General features: G+C 40.3%; 1 protein-coding gene across 2 annotated transcripts in view; it reads right to left on the bottom strand.

Moving 5' to 3' along the window:
- MDN1 (midasin AAA ATPase 1) overlaps positions 1-18,407 on the bottom strand; it is a 140,565-nt gene that overhangs the window by 114,739 nt on the left and 7,419 nt on the right. For both annotated transcript variants that reach the window (XR_015133133.1, XM_086317723.1), the window contains exons 2-8: positions 17,041-17,267; positions 8,678-8,902; positions 8,212-8,319; positions 7,940-8,132; positions 4,592-4,834; positions 4,227-4,358; positions 1,341-1,444 (exon numbers count right to left, since the gene is read on the bottom strand). Coding sequence is in view for 1 of the 2 variants with exons in the window: in XM_086317723.1 (XP_086173849.1) it covers positions 1,341-1,444; positions 4,227-4,358; positions 4,592-4,834; positions 7,940-8,132; positions 8,212-8,319; positions 8,678-8,902; positions 17,041-17,267 (1,232 nt within the window). In the remaining variant the exon portion in view is untranslated. The remainder of the gene's footprint in view (positions 1-1,340; positions 1,445-4,226; positions 4,359-4,591; positions 4,835-7,939; positions 8,133-8,211; positions 8,320-8,677; positions 8,903-17,040; positions 17,268-18,407) is intronic.

Raw genomic sequence — 18,407 nt, 5'->3', positions numbered from 1 at the left:
CTATTATGCTAGGCTTACAGGGAGGATGACGATGAAATGCTGCCACTGACTCAGCTTTGACTATTTTCCTAAGGAGAGTAATAGGGCTTTAACCAAGTTATTTTCAAATTACTGCAAACAGTCCTATTAGGCATTTTGATCTTAAAAACATGTTTCTTTTCATTAAGATGTAACTTCAGGAAAAAGAAAACAAACCAAGACCCATAGCACTAAAAATAAGTTCACTGCTTATTTACCAAAAGCTACAGTACCTAAAACTATTTAAAATACCTAGAAGGGAAGGAATATTCATTGAACACATATTCTGGGCAAGCCACAGGCTTACATTTAAGCCATTAATTTTATCCTCATAACAACTGCCCTGAGGAAACAGTGATCTTTTCCTCTAACTGCAAGCAAGAACCATAAGGAAGAGAAAGAAAAATGTCTCTTGCTCACTCAACTATGACTACAAATGGCAAAACCAAGAAACGAACTGAAGTTGGTGTGACATCCTTGTGTGATGTCTCAGGACTTTCCAGGAAAGAACTTCATTATCACTGTGAATAAAAACAGGTTCTACTAAAACTATCAGGGTCTAGCAAGGTGCTCCTTGAAGACAGTTAGAGCAGCTCTGCATTCCGTCTGGGAGTGAATGTTCACAGAGGTGCAGTAAACACTAACATAATCACTAAACACAGTGTAGCATTGGTTTCCCTCTCGGGCATTTTAATATCTTGGAGAAATGAACAGGTAGTCAGGTAGGAGGAAATAAGCCACTGCCTTCACGTTATTTTAAAATGTAGATAAGGACATAAACATAAGTTTCTTTAGGTTTTATTCCTTTGTTGACGCTTATCTTCAATTTATTTATTTAAACTGCTTGACGTCTACATAGCTTCATTTGCGTCAGCGCCACCATCATGGTTGGGCACGCCACCATGTGACAGGTCTTTAGTGCAAGTCATTTCACCTAAACTTTACAACTTACACCAAGTTGTAAAGCAGGCATTATTGGTTCCATCAGAATCAGCCAAGCAAGGTACATACAGATACAAAGAGTCAGTGTCAGGATTCAAACCCAGGGCTATCTGACAACTGTCATTTCTGATTATGTTTGAAAATATGAAAACAAGTTTTTTTTTAAGACTGGTTACTTATTTCTAAGTGAAAAAAACAAAACTTTTATTTTCTAAATTAATTATCTCCATGAAAAACAGTCAGGAATGAGAAGGTTGGATCTGTTCCAACTTTAAAGGCCCAGAGAACTCTATTCCTGGACTTGTGTACTCAGCACTCTAGCATGTGGACTCATGAGCAAGAGGCTCCATCGTGGAGACAAAAGGGTTAATAGGACATACCTCCTGGTTGCAAAGAACTGAAATCCAGGAGCCACCTTCACACAGTCACCTCGGCCAGGAATCAAGAGCTCTCCATTCTCCAAGAGAGGGATCAGCACAGAAACCTAAATCACAAAATTCCAGGGACAAAGCTATAAAGACAGAAGTAGCAAAAAAACCCCACAAAACCAGCCCTCTAACCAAATGACAAACGCATACTTAAAGGAAACCCTACTTCTCACGGCATAAACTGGGGTCACAGCAGGTGGGAATATTGGAGTCAACTACACTCCAGCAGAGCGACTTACTTGTTCAACATTCACTGGGTGCCTACTAACCAGAATCAAGCAAGACACTAGAACTCCAGACACGACTGAGGCATTACAGCCTAGCGTCTGATGGGAGGTAGCTGGCAAACTACCGCACAGCCTAACTGGTGTGACCCCAAGCGATGAACAAAACACCGTGTGAAGACAGACTGTCGATGAGTGTGGAGCAGATTAGAAGCAAGGCAGTGAAGCCACCCTAGAGGTAATGCCATTCACTGAGTCTTAAAGTTGAACAGAAATTAGTCCGGTTTTGTGGGAAAGGAATGGCACAATTACCCTAGGCAAAAATATTAAAATGAATAAAAACAAACATGCCTACGAGTGCAGCCTGAGAAGATTCTGTGATGGTTAGGGCAGAATGTGCACGTGAAGTAGTGAAAAAATACTAGGCTTACGAGACAGAGGATAAAAGCCCTTCCGTGCTGAGCTAAGAAGCTGGAACTTTTTCATGACAGTGGTTGAGAGGATTTTATTCAGGAGAAAGAAACTTTATTTTACATTTTAGAAAATGAACTGTACAACAATATGGAAGATAAACTGAAAGAAAGCCAGCCTGGATGGAAAGAAGTGAAAAAACATACCAGTCAGGTAACAAAGGCAAGATGGCAAGATAGATTAGATAGAGACAAAAACAAGAAGCCCTGTGCTAAGGCAGCACGCCAGAGGGGAACAGAATAAGAGATAAGGAAAAAGCACTAAGCAGAATCAGACTGAGTGAGTGGAAGACGAGAGGAAGGAGAGAGCCAAGTTCTGGCTTGGCTATTAGGTGGCAGGAAAGGTTGTTCTGTGAAAACAGCAGACAAGGTCCATTTTGAACATCCTAAACCTGTACCCACTAAGGAATCTAAGTAGAGATTTTCTGAGAAAAGTATGGACTAGACATATGGATGTAAGGGATGGGAGTTTAAGGATGAAGTTTTGAAAAACAAAGAACAAAGAGGGTTCTAAAATATCAACATAATTTTATTAAGCATCATTAATTCATACATGGCTAGGAGTAGAAAGGGAAAGTAATAGAGGGGCAACTCCAAGGTAACAATGAAACTTGAAACAAAAGACAACAATCCTGAATGAGATCTATAAAAGCTACCTTGAAATAGTAATGGGTTCACTACTAGCTGAGTTCTGGAAATAACAAAATAATAATCAAGGGGAAGGCGTATTTTTGAGTAAACACAACTTTACTATAATGGTAAGTTTAAACATAATCAACTGAATAAACATACCCTCTGGAATCAAATGTAGTAACAAAAGGGGAATGGAACACAAAATGGAACTCAAAGAATTTTCTGCTGTACTAGACGTGACCCAAGTAATGACAAGTAAGAACAAGACAGAAAGCAACAGTTTGGTCTTGAATCTGGACTTGGTCATCAAAGAATGTACTTAGCAATGGGACAGGGACAGACGCCTATGCTTCATCATGACCTGAATGGAAAATCCCTTATGTTCATCTAACTTTTTTGGCTCAAATTCTATGATTCATAATCCTAATGACTTCTCAGGTATCCTGAGGTCTAAAAAAATTTGTCCAGGAAAGAGAGCATTAGAAAGGGCTAAGACTCAACAAATACTTTTAAGTTGGCCTTGTAATTTATAATTCAGTTCATTGTAAAGTCTCCTTGGTAGGAGTCATCCCTGGCTCTGGGCTTATCAAGAAAACTAAGTTCCAGCCCTATAAAACTTAGCATTAAAATCTTAGAACACAGTGGTAACACTAGGCCAATAACCCCATTACATCTTTACCTCAGACTCTAAAATATGCATGTGTCATAAGACACATATATTTATAGCCACCCTTTCCCCTTCATATCTCCCTAAACCCAAAGACCTTCCCCACCTCTCCTCCTCCCTCCTGCCTGTCTCCTCTTTCTCTAATCCAAGAGGGTAAGGTCCATATAGAGGTAGCTTTAAGGTTCACGTTAAAGAAAACTAAAACCAATCTTGGGAAAATCTGCCCACTGAAAGATTTTTTCATTTTGCAATACATTTTAGGGTGGGAGTTGGGTGGTGGTGGGGGGGATGTCATCGTTCACAGAATACAGAAGAAACATGGACTGCCTCCATAGCTAAATTTCATACACATAGAAAAGTGATCTTTTTAAAAAGTCAGAAATACACATCCAGTTTATTTTCCTTAATTGAACAAAGACAAGCAGGCACTTATAACATCATCTCTTCCTTCCTGTGTCCTCAGCTCACTGCTCTACAGACGCCATGGCTGGGGAGTGGGCTTCAAAGTTCTCAATGTATCCGTAACATGCATAAGATGTTTCCCACCGAGCCTATTCTTAGAAAGCCTGTGATACTGATCACGTTTTCAACTAAAGGAGGAAAAAAATATACTGCGAAACTGATCACACATTCAGCTATTAAAGGAAACACTACAAGCAGAATTTTACTGATTTTCTATCAAACAAGAGATCAGCCTGGTAATCCAAGAACTCAAATAGATTAGGTGGATAATCAACATACCATCTCTAATGAAATAACCTGTGTTGTTTAAATAAGGCCCCAGCATCACTATTAACACAATCTGAAGACGAGAAATTAGCGAGTTACTGCGGAGGTGACGTACCACATCCAAGGGCGCGTAGTCAATGTCCTCCAGGAGGATCCAGTGTCCCTTGGTGGCTGCCTGTGTCAAGGTCCCAGGCTGCCACACAAACTCCCCTGGGACGTCTGTGCAGCGATACATTCCCAACAGCATCTGCAGAAAGAAGATGAAGGACTTACTGAAACCACACCTGAAGTGCCAGTGCCACATCCTAAGATTAGTTCCATTAAACTTCTACAGGGTTATAATGGGCACCTGAGGTTTTACAGCACGATCCCCTCTGTTAGGAGGAATACCAGTTAATTACAGTTTCTTAGCAAAAACAATATTTTAAAGCAAATATTCAAAGTATGTTCACCCACCCAAATCTGCCATTTCTTAGTTACCTTACTGTCAGTCTGATCTCCAAGTTGGACTTTGAGAAGTTGAGAGGGCTTCCTTCTACCTGTCATTGCAGCTAAATGTTCAACTAAGGAAGTTTTGCCACATCCAATTGGTCCTTCTAACAACACAGCATTCTGAGAAGCCACTGCCATAGCCAGGGTCTGAAGATTTTTGCACACTGAGTCGACCAGCACGTAAGACCTAAAGGTCAGCTCCTGTTCACGAGAAGAACTCCTACTACTCGCCTAAGGAGACAAGTGAGAAAAGGCACATCAAGAAGAGTCTTTCTACCAAAGGGCACAGGTTAATTTCTACAACAACTGACTTCTACATAAACCTCTGCCAATAAATTAGTAGTACAGGATCTACAATAACAACTATGTATCAAAAGTAAGGATCCGGCTTTTTCCCTTTCCTGTCTCTCATCCTAGGGAGAGGGGTGGAAACTTACTAACAAATATAAGAAAACCTCCCCCAAAGTTTAAGAAAGCAAAAAGTTGATACATAGTGAATGGGAGCAAATCTCATTTGTCATGACTGGATTTTCATTTTTCTTCCTCTTACCATATTCTAGGATTTCATGTCTAAAATCAAGAATGCACACAATACACTTATTAGACAATCATGGAAGTAAAGACACTAATTTTTTTCCAGGTACAATAAAGAATACCAGCGATTTATTTCTTTTTAATTTTATTGAAGTATAGTTGATTAACAATGTTGTGTTAATTTAGCTATACAGCAAAGTGATTCAACTATATATATACATTCTTTTATTCTCTTTTCCATTATGGTTAATCACAGAATACTGAATAAAGTTCCCAGTACTATATATCCACTATATAGCCTGCATAACAGAAATACACACACATACACTAAACTACAGGCATACCTCAAAGATTTTGCAGGTTGAATTCCAAACCACAGCAATAAAACAAATATCATAATAAACCAAGTCACACAAAACTCGGTTTCCTAGTGCATATAAAAGTTATGTTTACACTAAACTCTAGTCCATTAAGTGTGCAATAGTTTTATGTCTAAAACACAATGAACATACCTTCATTTAAAAAAACATTTTATTGCTAAGAATGCTAACCATCATCTGAGACTTCACTGAATCGAAATCTTTGCAACAGTAGCAAAGATCATCAGTCACAGATCACCATAACACATATAATAGTAATTAAACAGTTTTAAATATTGCAAGAATTACCAAAATGTGACAGAGAAACATTGAGTGAGCAAATGCTATTGGGAAAATGGCACCAAGAGACTTGCTCAAGCCACAATCCTTCAGTTTGTAAAAAACAAAACAAACAAAAAACCATGCAACATTCATGAGAGCAATAAAGCAAGGCATGCCTATTTAAGGATATTTTTATACTATGATAATAATTATATATTGTTATGTATAATACATTATAATAAATTATAATAATTTAATTAATATTTAATTAAGAAATAACGTGGTATCTGGGAGTTGCTTCAAAAAAATACGGTGTGAGGAGTGTTCAGAAATATAAATGCAACATAACTGACCATGAATTCATAATTACTGAAGCTGAATGATATGTGAATTTATTATGCTACTATTTCTACTCTGGAATATGTTTAACATTTTCCATAACAAAAAGTAAAATAATCATCATAATCATAACACACCCAATGTTTAATGGGTAATATCAGTTTTATAAAATGAAAAGTTCTGGAGCTTGTTTGTGCAACAATGTAAATATACTCCACAATACTGAGGAGTACACTTAAAAATTTAAAAGATGGTGAAGATTACATTCATTTTACCACAACTTTTAAAAAACTTAATAATAATCTACCTACTAACACAGAAAAAAGGATCTCTTGGAAGAGTGCAATGATTATGAACTTTTAAGAAATGGTAACTTCTCAAACAGAGCTTGTCCCCTAAAGATATGTGAGGACAAAATGAGATTCGGGGCTGGAAGCTGCTGAACTTTTTTCAGAGCTGTTACTCTCAGCAACTTGCAGGCTGGGCTGTAGCTCCAGGCTGTACTTCCACCCCAGTGCTCTGCCACTGCCATCCACCATCAAGCCCAACCCAACCCGAATCCTTCCCTGTGTTAAAGTGCTAATGCTCCAAACCTAACCTATGTTGTTGTTGTTTGTTGTTCACTCACTAAGTCACATCCTGACTCTGCGACTCCATGGACTGCAGCACACCAGGCCTCCCTGTCCTTCACTATCTCCTGGAGTTTGCACAAACTCCTGTTCACTGAGTCAGTGATGCCATCCAACCATCTCATCCCCTGTCTACATTAGGAGAGTGGTTAAAGAGGGGTGGGGAAGTCTCCCTGACCACAGGGAAATACCAGGGGCTTCGGAAATACTGCTGTCTCAGTGCTGGCAACAGATATATCTAGTTTATGAATTATCATGCAGCTGTACACTCAAGATGTGCACTTTTTCTATTTTATACTAATCCTTTTCATTGTACTTCCCAGGTACAAAATGATGGTCAAGCAATGACCCAGAACTTGTTCCAGGGAGAAAACCAGGTAGATCTGATGAACTGACTAAAGACTGCTGGGGAAAAACAGAGTGGCCTTTCCAAAGTATCGTATGGAGCCACTTTCTTGGAAAGGTCATTTACTATGGCAGGGGACAAGTTCACTGCAGATGCAGGCCTCCCACACCAGAGGCAGAGAATATTCTGACAGAAAGAGGCTGCTGGCAATAATACCTGGGCCAAGCCCTATCTCTGCCAAAGGGCAGCCCAAGGGCCCTGGGCAAGCCACTCTGCCTTGTGCTAAGAAGCTTCATTGGTGTCTGACTCTTTGCCACCCTGTGGACCATAGCCCACCAGGTTCCTTTGTCCATTGGAATTCTCCATGCAAGAAAACTAGAGTGAGTTGCCATACACTTCTCCAGGGGCTCTTCCCCACCCAAGGATCAAACCCATGTCTTAAGTCTCATGCATTGGCAGGTGGGTTCTTTACCACTATCGCCACCTGAGAAGCCCCATTCTGCCTTAGTTTTATATAAATATGGCATTATGGTGTGTGCCACTCAACTTCAAACAGCTGCTGAAGCAAGTAAACAAGTCATATATGGAGGAGTTTTGCTCAAGTTAAGAGCCTGATGTACAGGCATCATCATGATTTCTAATTCCACACTAAACAGGGAAAATGGGACTATCAGAGAGGAGGGTCCTGGGTGAATTCTCTACTCTCTCCCTGAATACTTCTCTAAGTGGAACAGTAATTTGGCAAACTCAGTTTTGCTCACACATAAAACCCAAAGCCCAGCCAAGGAAAAATACACACTCAGTGTTTAGGTGGAAGAGGGCAAACCTACCACTGATGTCAACGTACCCGCTCTTCGGGGGCTGGCGGTTGCCCAGGCAACACCACACCACAGACAGCAGTGACCCTGGAGGAGAGGTCTGCCGAAACAAGGTGTCCTGTTGAGTACTGCAGCTCCTTGTCCTTCCGCCAAAGGGGTGTGTCTGGATTGGCCAATACCAAGGCCTTCTCCAAGTCCTGCAGCTGGGCCTCCTCAAGTAACCTGAGGGAACGAGGAACTCATCAATGGCTCTAATGCCTAGTAAAGCCACGCTCACATCTCTAGGAATGCTCTTGCTTACCTTAACCTGAAATGGATCAGTTCTTCACTATTAAAAATCTTCTTAAGGAATGATAACTTGTGCTCTTCATTCATACAGGTGACCAAAGCAAGACAATTGGCTGTGTACCTGGAGAAAACCAAAGTATATAAACTCAGGATCTGCAGCGGAGTCTAAAGAATAAAGAAAATTTACTAGCCAAATGAACACCCAAAAAGGAAATCTTATGGAATTTAACACAGGGAAGGGTAGAAATCACAAATTGGGCACAGTGAATTCACTTGATGGAACATAAGAACAATGGAATTCCACTCATATCATCTGATTTCCCTCTGAAATGACACATGAAAGGGAGCAAAAACCCCAAAGGCACCAGAACAAAAACAACGTTATTTAAATGGTTTCCTTCTCCTCCTCACGCACACAACTCCAGGGTCCTGCAACTGTCCCTATACTAGAAGAACAGAACAGTCCACCAGCTACGTACCAGCGGACCAAGGTGTCGTGGCTCCTGAGGAGTGGGACACATACACTCCAGTCCCAGAGGTCCCGGAACACAGACTGCTCTTGCTGCAGAAACTTGTAAGCTGCCTCCATTAAGTCCCGAAGTTTCATCCGCCTGCGCCCATACCGGACTGGATTTGCATCTGAACTCTCTAGAAAGAGCCTCTGAAAGACTGGAGATGTGTCCTTGAAATATCTCAGGGCAAACCTTCAGAAAGAAAGAGTTTTTAATTGGTTGGTAAGAATATGATAGCATATATATATATATATATCCATTTTTTAATGGAATAAAACGACAGAATGTAATGGTAACTCTCAAGAGTTTACAAGCCAAAAAGAGATGAATGCTTAACGCCACCTAGTCCTAAGATTGTATTCTGCTTGAGTTCAGGAACCAGAATTGCAGCATGAGATATCTGACAGGAAACCAAAACCACAAGAACTTATCACAAGTGTTTACTACTGAAAATACACTCATTTTCAAAGAGTATTTATTGACTTCTCACTATGAGTCAGACACTGTTTCAGACACCGTGTTAAGTCCTGGAGGTACAAAACCAAGCAGATACCTCCCCTGAGGGAGCTTGCTATCTAGGAAGGAAGGGAGTCACAGAAACAAAGTGAAGCACGAAGAACATGAATTCAACTGAACCTGAGAAAGTCAACAAGAGATGCTTTGGTTGCATCTTAAAAGATGAAGAGGAGATCTTCATGAAACACAAAGGTAGTAAGACTGGAAAAGAGGGACCAAAAGCAACAAGACATACAGAAAATAACAACAGCGATAGTAAGTCCTTCTATATAAGTAATTACTTTTAATGTAAGTAGTTTACTCCCAGTCAAAAGACACAGATTGAATGGATTTTAAAAAAAAACAGCATCAGACAATATGCTATGTACAAGAAACCCACTCTGGATCTAAGGCTACACATATGTTGAAAGTGAGGAGATGAAAAAAAAAAAAACCTATGCAAATGGTAATCCAAAGGGAGCAGGAATGACTATATTGATATCAGTCAAACAGGCTTTAAATATATGGAATAATACAAAAGAAAATCAATAAGGAAACAGAGAACTTGAACAATACTACAGAGCGAAGGGATCTAACAGGCATGTACAGAATACTCTATCCAACAACAGAAGAATATATATTCTTCTCACATGCACATGGAACATTCTCCAGAATACAGCACATGTAAGGACCCAAAACAACTCTCAGAAGACTTCAAAGTACTGAAATGACACACAATACCTTTTGTATAGTTATCAAAATTACAATGGAATGAAACTAGAAAGCAAGAGCAGAAAGAAAACTGGAAAATCCTCAAATACATGGAAATTAAACAACACACTCTTAGACAACTGATGGATCAAATAAGTTACAAGGAAAATTAGAGAGGACTTTGAAACAAATGAAAAGAAAAATACAACACACCAAAACCTATGGAATACAACAAAAGCAATGCTGAGAGCAAACTTTATAGCTACAAACATGTATACTTAAAAAGATCTTAAGCTAACAACCTAACTTTATACCTCAAATAACCAAAAAAAAAAAAAAAAGAAGAATAAACCCAAAGCTAACAAAAGGAAATAATAAAGACTAAAAGCAGAGACAGAAACTAGAAAAGCAACAGGGAAAAATAATCAACAAAACTAACAATTGGTTTTTGAACAGATCAAGAAAAGTGATAAACTCTGAGGTTAACTAAGAAAAAAATAAAAGATTCAAAAAACAACAATCAGGGGACTTCTCTGGAGGTCCAGTGGTTAGGACTCCATGCTCCCAATGCAGGGAGCACGGGTTCCATCCTTGGTTGGGGAACTAAGATCTCACAAACAAAAAAAAACTCACAAAAAAAACAACAATCAGAAATGAAAGAGGGGACATTATGGATGCCACAAAAATAAAACAGATTACAAGGAATACAGTGAGGGAATTTCCTGGAGATTGGACTCTGCGCTTCCACTGCAGGGGGCATGGGTTTCATCACTGGTCAGGGAACTAAGATCCTGCATCCCACGCAGTGTGGCCAGAAAATAAAGATTCAGTTGTGGCTTGGAAGGGAGCCATGGCAGGAGTGTGTGAAGGGGCAGCGGTGTGGGGGGGCCCGCAGGGGAGGGGGAAAGGTGGGCTGGTGTCAGCAGCACATGTGGAACCAACAAGCAGCAGCAAATATGTAGGCAGATAAGCAGTAACCAAGTCATCAACCTGATCCACGAGGCCTTTGAGGATAAGGGGACATGAACAGAGTGGACTGGCAACGGCCATAAGCCTGTGCGGCAAGTGGAGGAAGAGACTGTGGTTCACTGGAAGCATGCAAAAAGAGTCCTGGTTGATATTCCCTGCTGAACTTAGTTGACTACAGTACCCTTTTCTCTAGAGACCCATAATTTTTAGAGAGTGCTCTAAAATTCTGATCTAACCAATGGTGGATGGACCAATAAAGCACACTTAGCCAGAGAATAACAAAATCAGATTCTTCCCTAGAGAAAATTCGAGAATATGGAGAATGATCTCTTTCCAAGGATAAGACTAAGAGTCGTAAAGTCTAAAATGCAACAAGGAACACCATTCCTGTTAATCTAATCTTGGATGAGTCACTTACTTGGGCAACTCGTCACACTCTTTCACGCATCTAGAGGGAAGACCTGGAGTTCAGTTCTGGCCCCGACATTTAGAACAACTTAGTTCACTCAGCTAACCCCTCTGAAGATCTGAAATGGAACTAACAGAGCCTGAATAGGTCACAGTACAAAGATCAAAAAGATAATGCTTATCTACTTACTTTAACATCCATACTAAAATACCACCATTCAGTTCCAAAATCACACTCCTAATTCCCACAGCAGATCCACAAAATTTTCATGCTCAAGGATGTTCCAGAGAAGGCGATGGCACCCCACTCCAGTACTCTTGCCTGGAAAATCCCACGGACGGAGGAGCCTGGTAGGCTATAGTCTATGGGGTCGCACAGAGTCGGACACGACTGAAGGGACTTAGCAGCAGCAGCAGCAGCAAGGATGTTCAATGTCTTATTATACATCAAAAATTCAGAAAACAACCTAATTGCCCAACAAAGGGATAAGAAGTGATAAAATACTACACAACTTTTTTAACAGTTTTATTTACTGAGGCAAAGATAGCCATATGTGATTAAATTTAAAAACAAGATTCAGGTTGAAAATTATAGTATGTATTTTTATTAGAATTAGTATGTAAACAAATGTTTTTAAATTATATTAAAATTGTATTTTAAAAATATATGCACAAATGTTCTAAAATTTGCTGTTGTAATGGTTTCATCTATCTGCAAATATATAAAAACCCAGTGAATTGTACACTTTTGTGGTATATAAACTACATCTCAATAAGGCAATTTTTCAAATATATGCACATAAAAATCGACGTGCACACTCTCAGATGGGTGTAACTATAAGAAAAAGAAAAGGGATTTGGGAGAAAAAATACCAAATTAATAATACCAAATTATCTCTGAACAGCAGAATTTCAGGGTGGAGAGAACCTTTTGTTTTTTACAATTTTATATTGAGTGTTACTTGAATATAGTGCTTCTGTAATCAAAAGATCATATTCTCTCTCTCAGAAGAATGCTACCAGAATTCTCAGAGGGAGAAAGGAAATTTAAAACTAAGTATGTGTTACCTTTCCAGCACTCCTGAACACAGTTTTGAAGCAGAGGTGTATAAAAGCATAACTACTTTTGGTTTCTCCTTCAGTTCTATGCAAGCCTGATTTCAGCATGACTGTCCATACAGCACTGTACACATGAAGCATGCTCTCCCACAGCATTCTATCTGCTAGTGTTCACAAAAGACCATTACTAGGCCCACCCATTGTTGCTCTTTCCAATCAAGGACAGAGCACTGATGTGGAGCTACATGTCCAGGACAAACTGACAGCAAATGAGAAACTGAAGCCAAGAAATTAACCTAGTGCAACCCAAATCAACTTGGGTGATTATCACATCCTTGGGGGATGTGATCCAAGACCCCGGGTGGATGCCTGTAACCATGGACAGTGCTGAACTCTGTACACACTGTTTTTTCCTATACATACATTCTTATGATAATGTTTAATTTATAAATCAGCCACAGGATATCCAAATTGTCAGCATCACTACTCTCCTGCTTTGGGGCCATTATTAAGTAAAATAAAGGTTACCTGAACACAAGCACTTCAACACCACGGCCCACGTGGCTACTAAGTGACAAGTGGGTGGGCAGCAAATATAGCATGGATACGCTAGAAAAAGAGATGCTTCATGCTCCAGGCCAGACACTACAAGACTCCATCACACTACTCAGAACAGCATGCAACTTACAACCTATCAACTGTCTCCGGAATTTCTCACTTAATTTTTTTGGATATGGTTGACTTCAGGCAACTGAAACCATGGGAAATGAAACCACTGATAACAAAACCACAGATAAAGGAGGAATGCTGTATTCTTTTCCTCCTGGGAATATAAATATAATCATTAGCTGTAACATGCTGTTCAGATCAAGTTCTATATAAATCAGTCAACAAATACATGAATGAGGATGAGTGGGCAGCACCACAAAGTAGGAAAAACGAGCGTGGGCTCTGGAGGCAGCCAAACCTAGGACTGAATTCCAGCTCTGCCACTTTTTAGTAAGGGGACTTAGGGCAAGTTATTTAGGAGTGGTTGTTCTTCATCACTAATGAAAGACAGCTTTCACAAGAGTTGCAAGCCATGGCTGAAAGGACGATGTGTTAAAAGGACTTGCAAGAATGAGGGAGCGGGGAAAAACAAGAAAGGGGGAGAGCAAACAAACAAAAAGCAAAGGACTAAAAGATGCAAAATATAAGAGTAAGGTACAATCAGAACTTAAGAATAAGGTTACACTCCTGAGAGAACACTAAAGGGGAAAAAAAAATCAACACATAATGTGTACATTGGGGGCTTCCCTGGTGGCTCCGCGGTAACGAATACACCTGTCAATGCAGGATACACAGGTTTGATCTCTGAGTCAGAAAGATCTCCTGGAGAAGGAAATGGTAACCCGCTCCAGTATTCTATCTGGGAAAAACCTATGGACAGAGGAGCCGGGGGTCGCGAAAGAGTCAAACACAACTAAGTGACTAAGCAACAACAACGTAGTACCTTAGCCATTTGGAGCCATTTACAAAGTGACAGCCGAAGAAATCTGGGAACACAGGAACCAAGCCAGGAACAGGACTAGACGATTTTTTAGAATTAGAACTTTGAAACCAAAACTAGTATATCAGAATACAGAAAGCATCTACAGACCAAGAGTCTTCTCAGAGTACTGACAAAGAATCTGCCAAAGAGTAAAAAACGCACTGAAGCACTGAAGATGCAGAAACGGTAATGAATAACAACAACAAAGTGGTAATTATGTGAGGTAATGGCTGTATTAACTGTTACTGTAGTAAATATCTTGCAATATGTATCTCAAATCGCCACAGTGTACACCTTCAATTTATACAAAAATGTTTTATGTCAATTATATCTCAATAAAGCTGAGGGGGAGGAGGGATCAGTAATGCATGCTGCTAAGTCACTTCAGTCATGTCCGACTCTGTGCGACCCCATAGACAGAAGCCCACCAGGTTCCCCTGTCCTGGGATTCTCCAGGCAAGAACACTGGAGTGGGTTGCCATTTCCTTCTCCAATGTGTGAAAGTGAAAAGTGAAAGGGAAGTCGCTCAGTCGTGTCCGACTCTTAGCAACCCCATGGACTGCAGCCTTCCAGGCTCCTCCGTCCATGGGATTTTCCAGGCAAGAGTACTGGAGTGGGGTACCATTGCCTTCTCCGAGTAATGCATAAGCAAGGGAATAAAAAGAAAGACCTTGTTACTACTGAGATACCTGATGGAAACTCCAAATAGGTAGGCACCCTGGCCTCAGAAAGAGGTGTGATCTGGAAAATGAATGTCATTACAATAAGAGGAAGCCTGACTGGGTTCCTCCCCTCCAGTCTCTCTCATAGATTTTCATCCCCATCCCATCTCTCATCTCTTCATTCTTCCCTCCTTACTCTTCCTCCACAATTTGACAGTAGGAAACACTATTTCCAAGAGGATAACACACTCATTTTTCTTAATTTAATGACTTCTTGCTCCCCTTAAGTTGTTGGCTCACACCTCTATTAACATATTGCAGCCTGTTGTTTCCAAGTACAGCAACTCATAATGTGTGACTTGCTCACTCCCACCATGTGACCCAGAGCTCAAAGGGAGGACTCCTATATTTATCTACTGAATGAATGACTGCATCCTATCTAGAAATATTAGGTATAATCCTAATACATTAGGTAATTTCCTCCAGAGGAAATTTAGAGCACAAGTGAAACTAATCAGCTACGTTTTTTTAAACTAAAAATCAAAATCCCATTCCACATCATGACCTATAGTTCACTGTATGTCCTTCCTGACTCTTCATTCACACACATTTACACATGGTGCTTTCGTTTTTCTTTTTTTGCTTATCTTTAAGTTACTCTAACACGGGCACGTTATATAATTTTTGGAACAAGGTGGGAGCATAAATAAAACCTACTGCCTTGGCAAAACGAAAAGAAAAAGTAATGGTGCCTCACATTCATTTAATAAGAACATAAAATTGAAGCTGATGGGAAACCAGATGTAGCTACTCTATCATTTTAGTGATTCTCAAACACAATCTGAAAACACTCTACCACTAAGGCTCAAGAGAAGTGGGAGTTCAGTTACTCACAGGTCAACCCTACAGGGTAAGCAGAGAACAGTCAGCACATCTTGTGAAACAGGACCACAGTCAAGTACACCTACGTGATGAAAGCAGCCAGTGAGGCCACACTCTGGATCCTCAATCAACCCAGAGAATAGGTTCCTGACACCACGTATGATGGTGATTTTTAACTCTGCTCTGTATGTTTTAGTTCCCTCAAACAACTAGGCCCATTTTTTTCCTCCTCTTTTAGAAAAGCTTACACAAATCACGGTTCCCTCAAGTCTTCATTTCTTATTCCCTCATCAAAGGATCAGACTAGAGATCATACTTGCAGGAAAGCCATACTTACAGCAAACTTATTATGTTGATGAAGACTAATAAGAAGGGATGCTCTACTGAGTGAAGTCAGATACGAGAAAAACAATGTCACATGATATTGCTTATGTGTAGAATCTTAAGAAAAAAAAATGGTACCGACGAACCTATTTATAAAACAGAATTTGAGTCACAGATATAGAGAACTTATGATTACCAAGGGGAAAAGGAGGTTGGGGGGATAAATTGGGAGACTGATATTAACGTATATACAACACTATATTTAAAACAGATAATAAAAACATACTTTACAGCACAGGGAAGTCTTTGATATTCTGTAATGATCTATATGGGAATGGAGTCTGGAAGATAATGGATATATGCATGTACATGGCTGATTCAGGCTTCCCTTGTGATTCAGCTGATATAGAACCTGCCTGCAACATGGGAGACCTGGGTTAGGAAGATCCCCTGGAGAAGGGAATGGCTACCCACTCCAGTATTCTGGCCTGGAAAATCCCAAGGACTCCATGGAATCGCAAAGAGTCGGACACAACTGAGCGACTTTCACTCACACTCACTTAGTTGCCTCTTGTGACTATTCCACACAAACCAATCAATTTGAGAAAACCAGGTGCAGCGGCACGTGTCTATAGAACCAGCTAGTTGCAAGCTGAGGAAGGAAGATGGCTTGAGCGAGGAGTTCTGGGCTGTGAGACACTCTGCCCACTGGGCGTCTACACTAAGTCTGGCTCACTGGGACGACCCCAAGGGAACAAGAGACCACCAGACTGCCTAAGGAAGGGTGAACCAGCCCGAGCTGGACAGACAGGAAGTGAAATGAGAAATGCATTAGAATCCAGTTCTAACACAACTTCTTATCACACTTTGGATGTGAACAGATTTATAGAAAGTGGGAAGAGACATGAGAGATCTTGTAACCCATCCCCTACAGCTGCTCCAGCAAGAATCTCACACATCTGAAGTGGATGCTGTAAGAGCCTCAGCTAAAACTCATTTAAATCCATCTTATATGCCTTTCTTGCCAGATGACAGAATCCTTGAGGGTAGGGGAGATATCCTGGTCATATTCTCCAGACCTATCTTGATGACCAAGACTTCAAACCTAGTAAATGGTCACTGAATTGAGCTGGATAAATGGCTTCTTCTGTGACTATTTTTATAAAACACTCCTTTATCCCCTTTCTATATTTCCCCTCCTCATCTCAGCTCAGACCCCTCCTTACTTCCAGCAGAGTGTGGGGTCTACCATCTCAAGGAGAAACATGAAGAATAAAACCGTTACTCACGGGAGGACGTCAGGATGGTTACCAATGAGTTTGCTCATTGACACACAGAGCCGTTCGTGTAAATCATGGTTGACTTGGCCTCCGGCTTTAATGGCTTCAGCATTCCTTTCCAACAAATCCAAAAGGAGAGGGCGCAGCTGCCGGCTAATCAGCACAGTACAGTCCTTATCCAGAAGTAACTGTGCTAAGGTAGTCAAGATACACTGGCGATCTTGAGGTGTCCACACCTGAGAAAGGCAAAACAAATTCATTTGTGACTGCTACAGAACAGAGTCCTAGCTTATATTCAATTTCCAGACTTCATAACTGAGTTTATTTTACAAAACATAGTGGGGTTTCTTTGCAACAGGACTAGTGAATCAAATGTAAACAGAAAGTGAAAGTCGCTCAGTTGTGTCTGATTCTTTGCCAACCCATGGACTACACAAATCCATGGAATTCTCCAGGCCAGAATACTGGAGTGGATAGCCTTTCCCTTCTCCAGGAGATCTTCCCCACCCAGGGATCGAACCCAGGTCTCTCACATGGTAAGTGGACGCTTTACCAGCTGAGCCACAAGGAAAGCCCCAATCAAACGTAAAGGCTTTAACAAATAAGTTTCAGCCCACTGGGGTTTGAGGTAAAAGGACTGACATCAGGATTCCATGTAAAATGATCGATAGCTTCAGCTTCCTTAAAAAAGAATCAGTTGCAGAGTCATAACAGATCTGTTGCAGAGTCATAATAGTTTCCAGGGAATCCAGTGCTTCCCCCAACTCCTTTGTCTGAAAGGAAAACAGTAGTTAAATGACGAAAAAGTACAGTTAGTATGCAAAACTGCCAACTCTCTTGAGGAAAGAATAGATATAAGAAATCAATTCCTGGAAATGAATGAAGATACATCCCCACGAAGACATCAGACTTTAATAAACAAGACGGGTCTAAAGCAGACAGGCATACTTTGATATACAAGATGAAATAAACCACAAAGTTCTAGTGTTTGGGACCAGAATGTCCATGAACATAAAAAGGAAACTGAAAAGTATGAAAAATGTCTCATATTGCTAGTGTGTAAGCAGTTCTGCACAACCCTTGCCAGGCAATGTGACAGTGGGTTTAAATTACCTGAGGGGCATACCCTCTGACCCACCAAGCCCAATGCTATGAATTTACAGCCTAAAGAGTTTGATACTAAATGGTTACCTATAAGAGTACAGCTGGAACACAACCTAAATACCATATTCAAAAATACTGTAACTTTTTCCAAAGTTTCAAAGCTGTTCTTGTGTGTAGTATTAATATCTTATTCCATTTTACTTCTTACCAGTTTTTACTGTATGAATGTACCACAACTTGTTTATCCATTCGCATGTTGATAGATATCTGCA

Source organism: Bos grunniens, chromosome 9, assembly GCF_055505025.1.
Source record: "Bos grunniens cultivar Pamir isolate PY7600 chromosome 9, Bosgru_T2T1.0, whole genome shotgun sequence".
Lineage (NCBI taxonomy): Eukaryota > Metazoa > Chordata > Mammalia > Artiodactyla > Bovidae > Bos > Bos grunniens.
The sequence above is the reverse complement of the archived record's forward strand: the minus strand, read 5'-3'. Positions and strand labels throughout refer to the sequence as shown.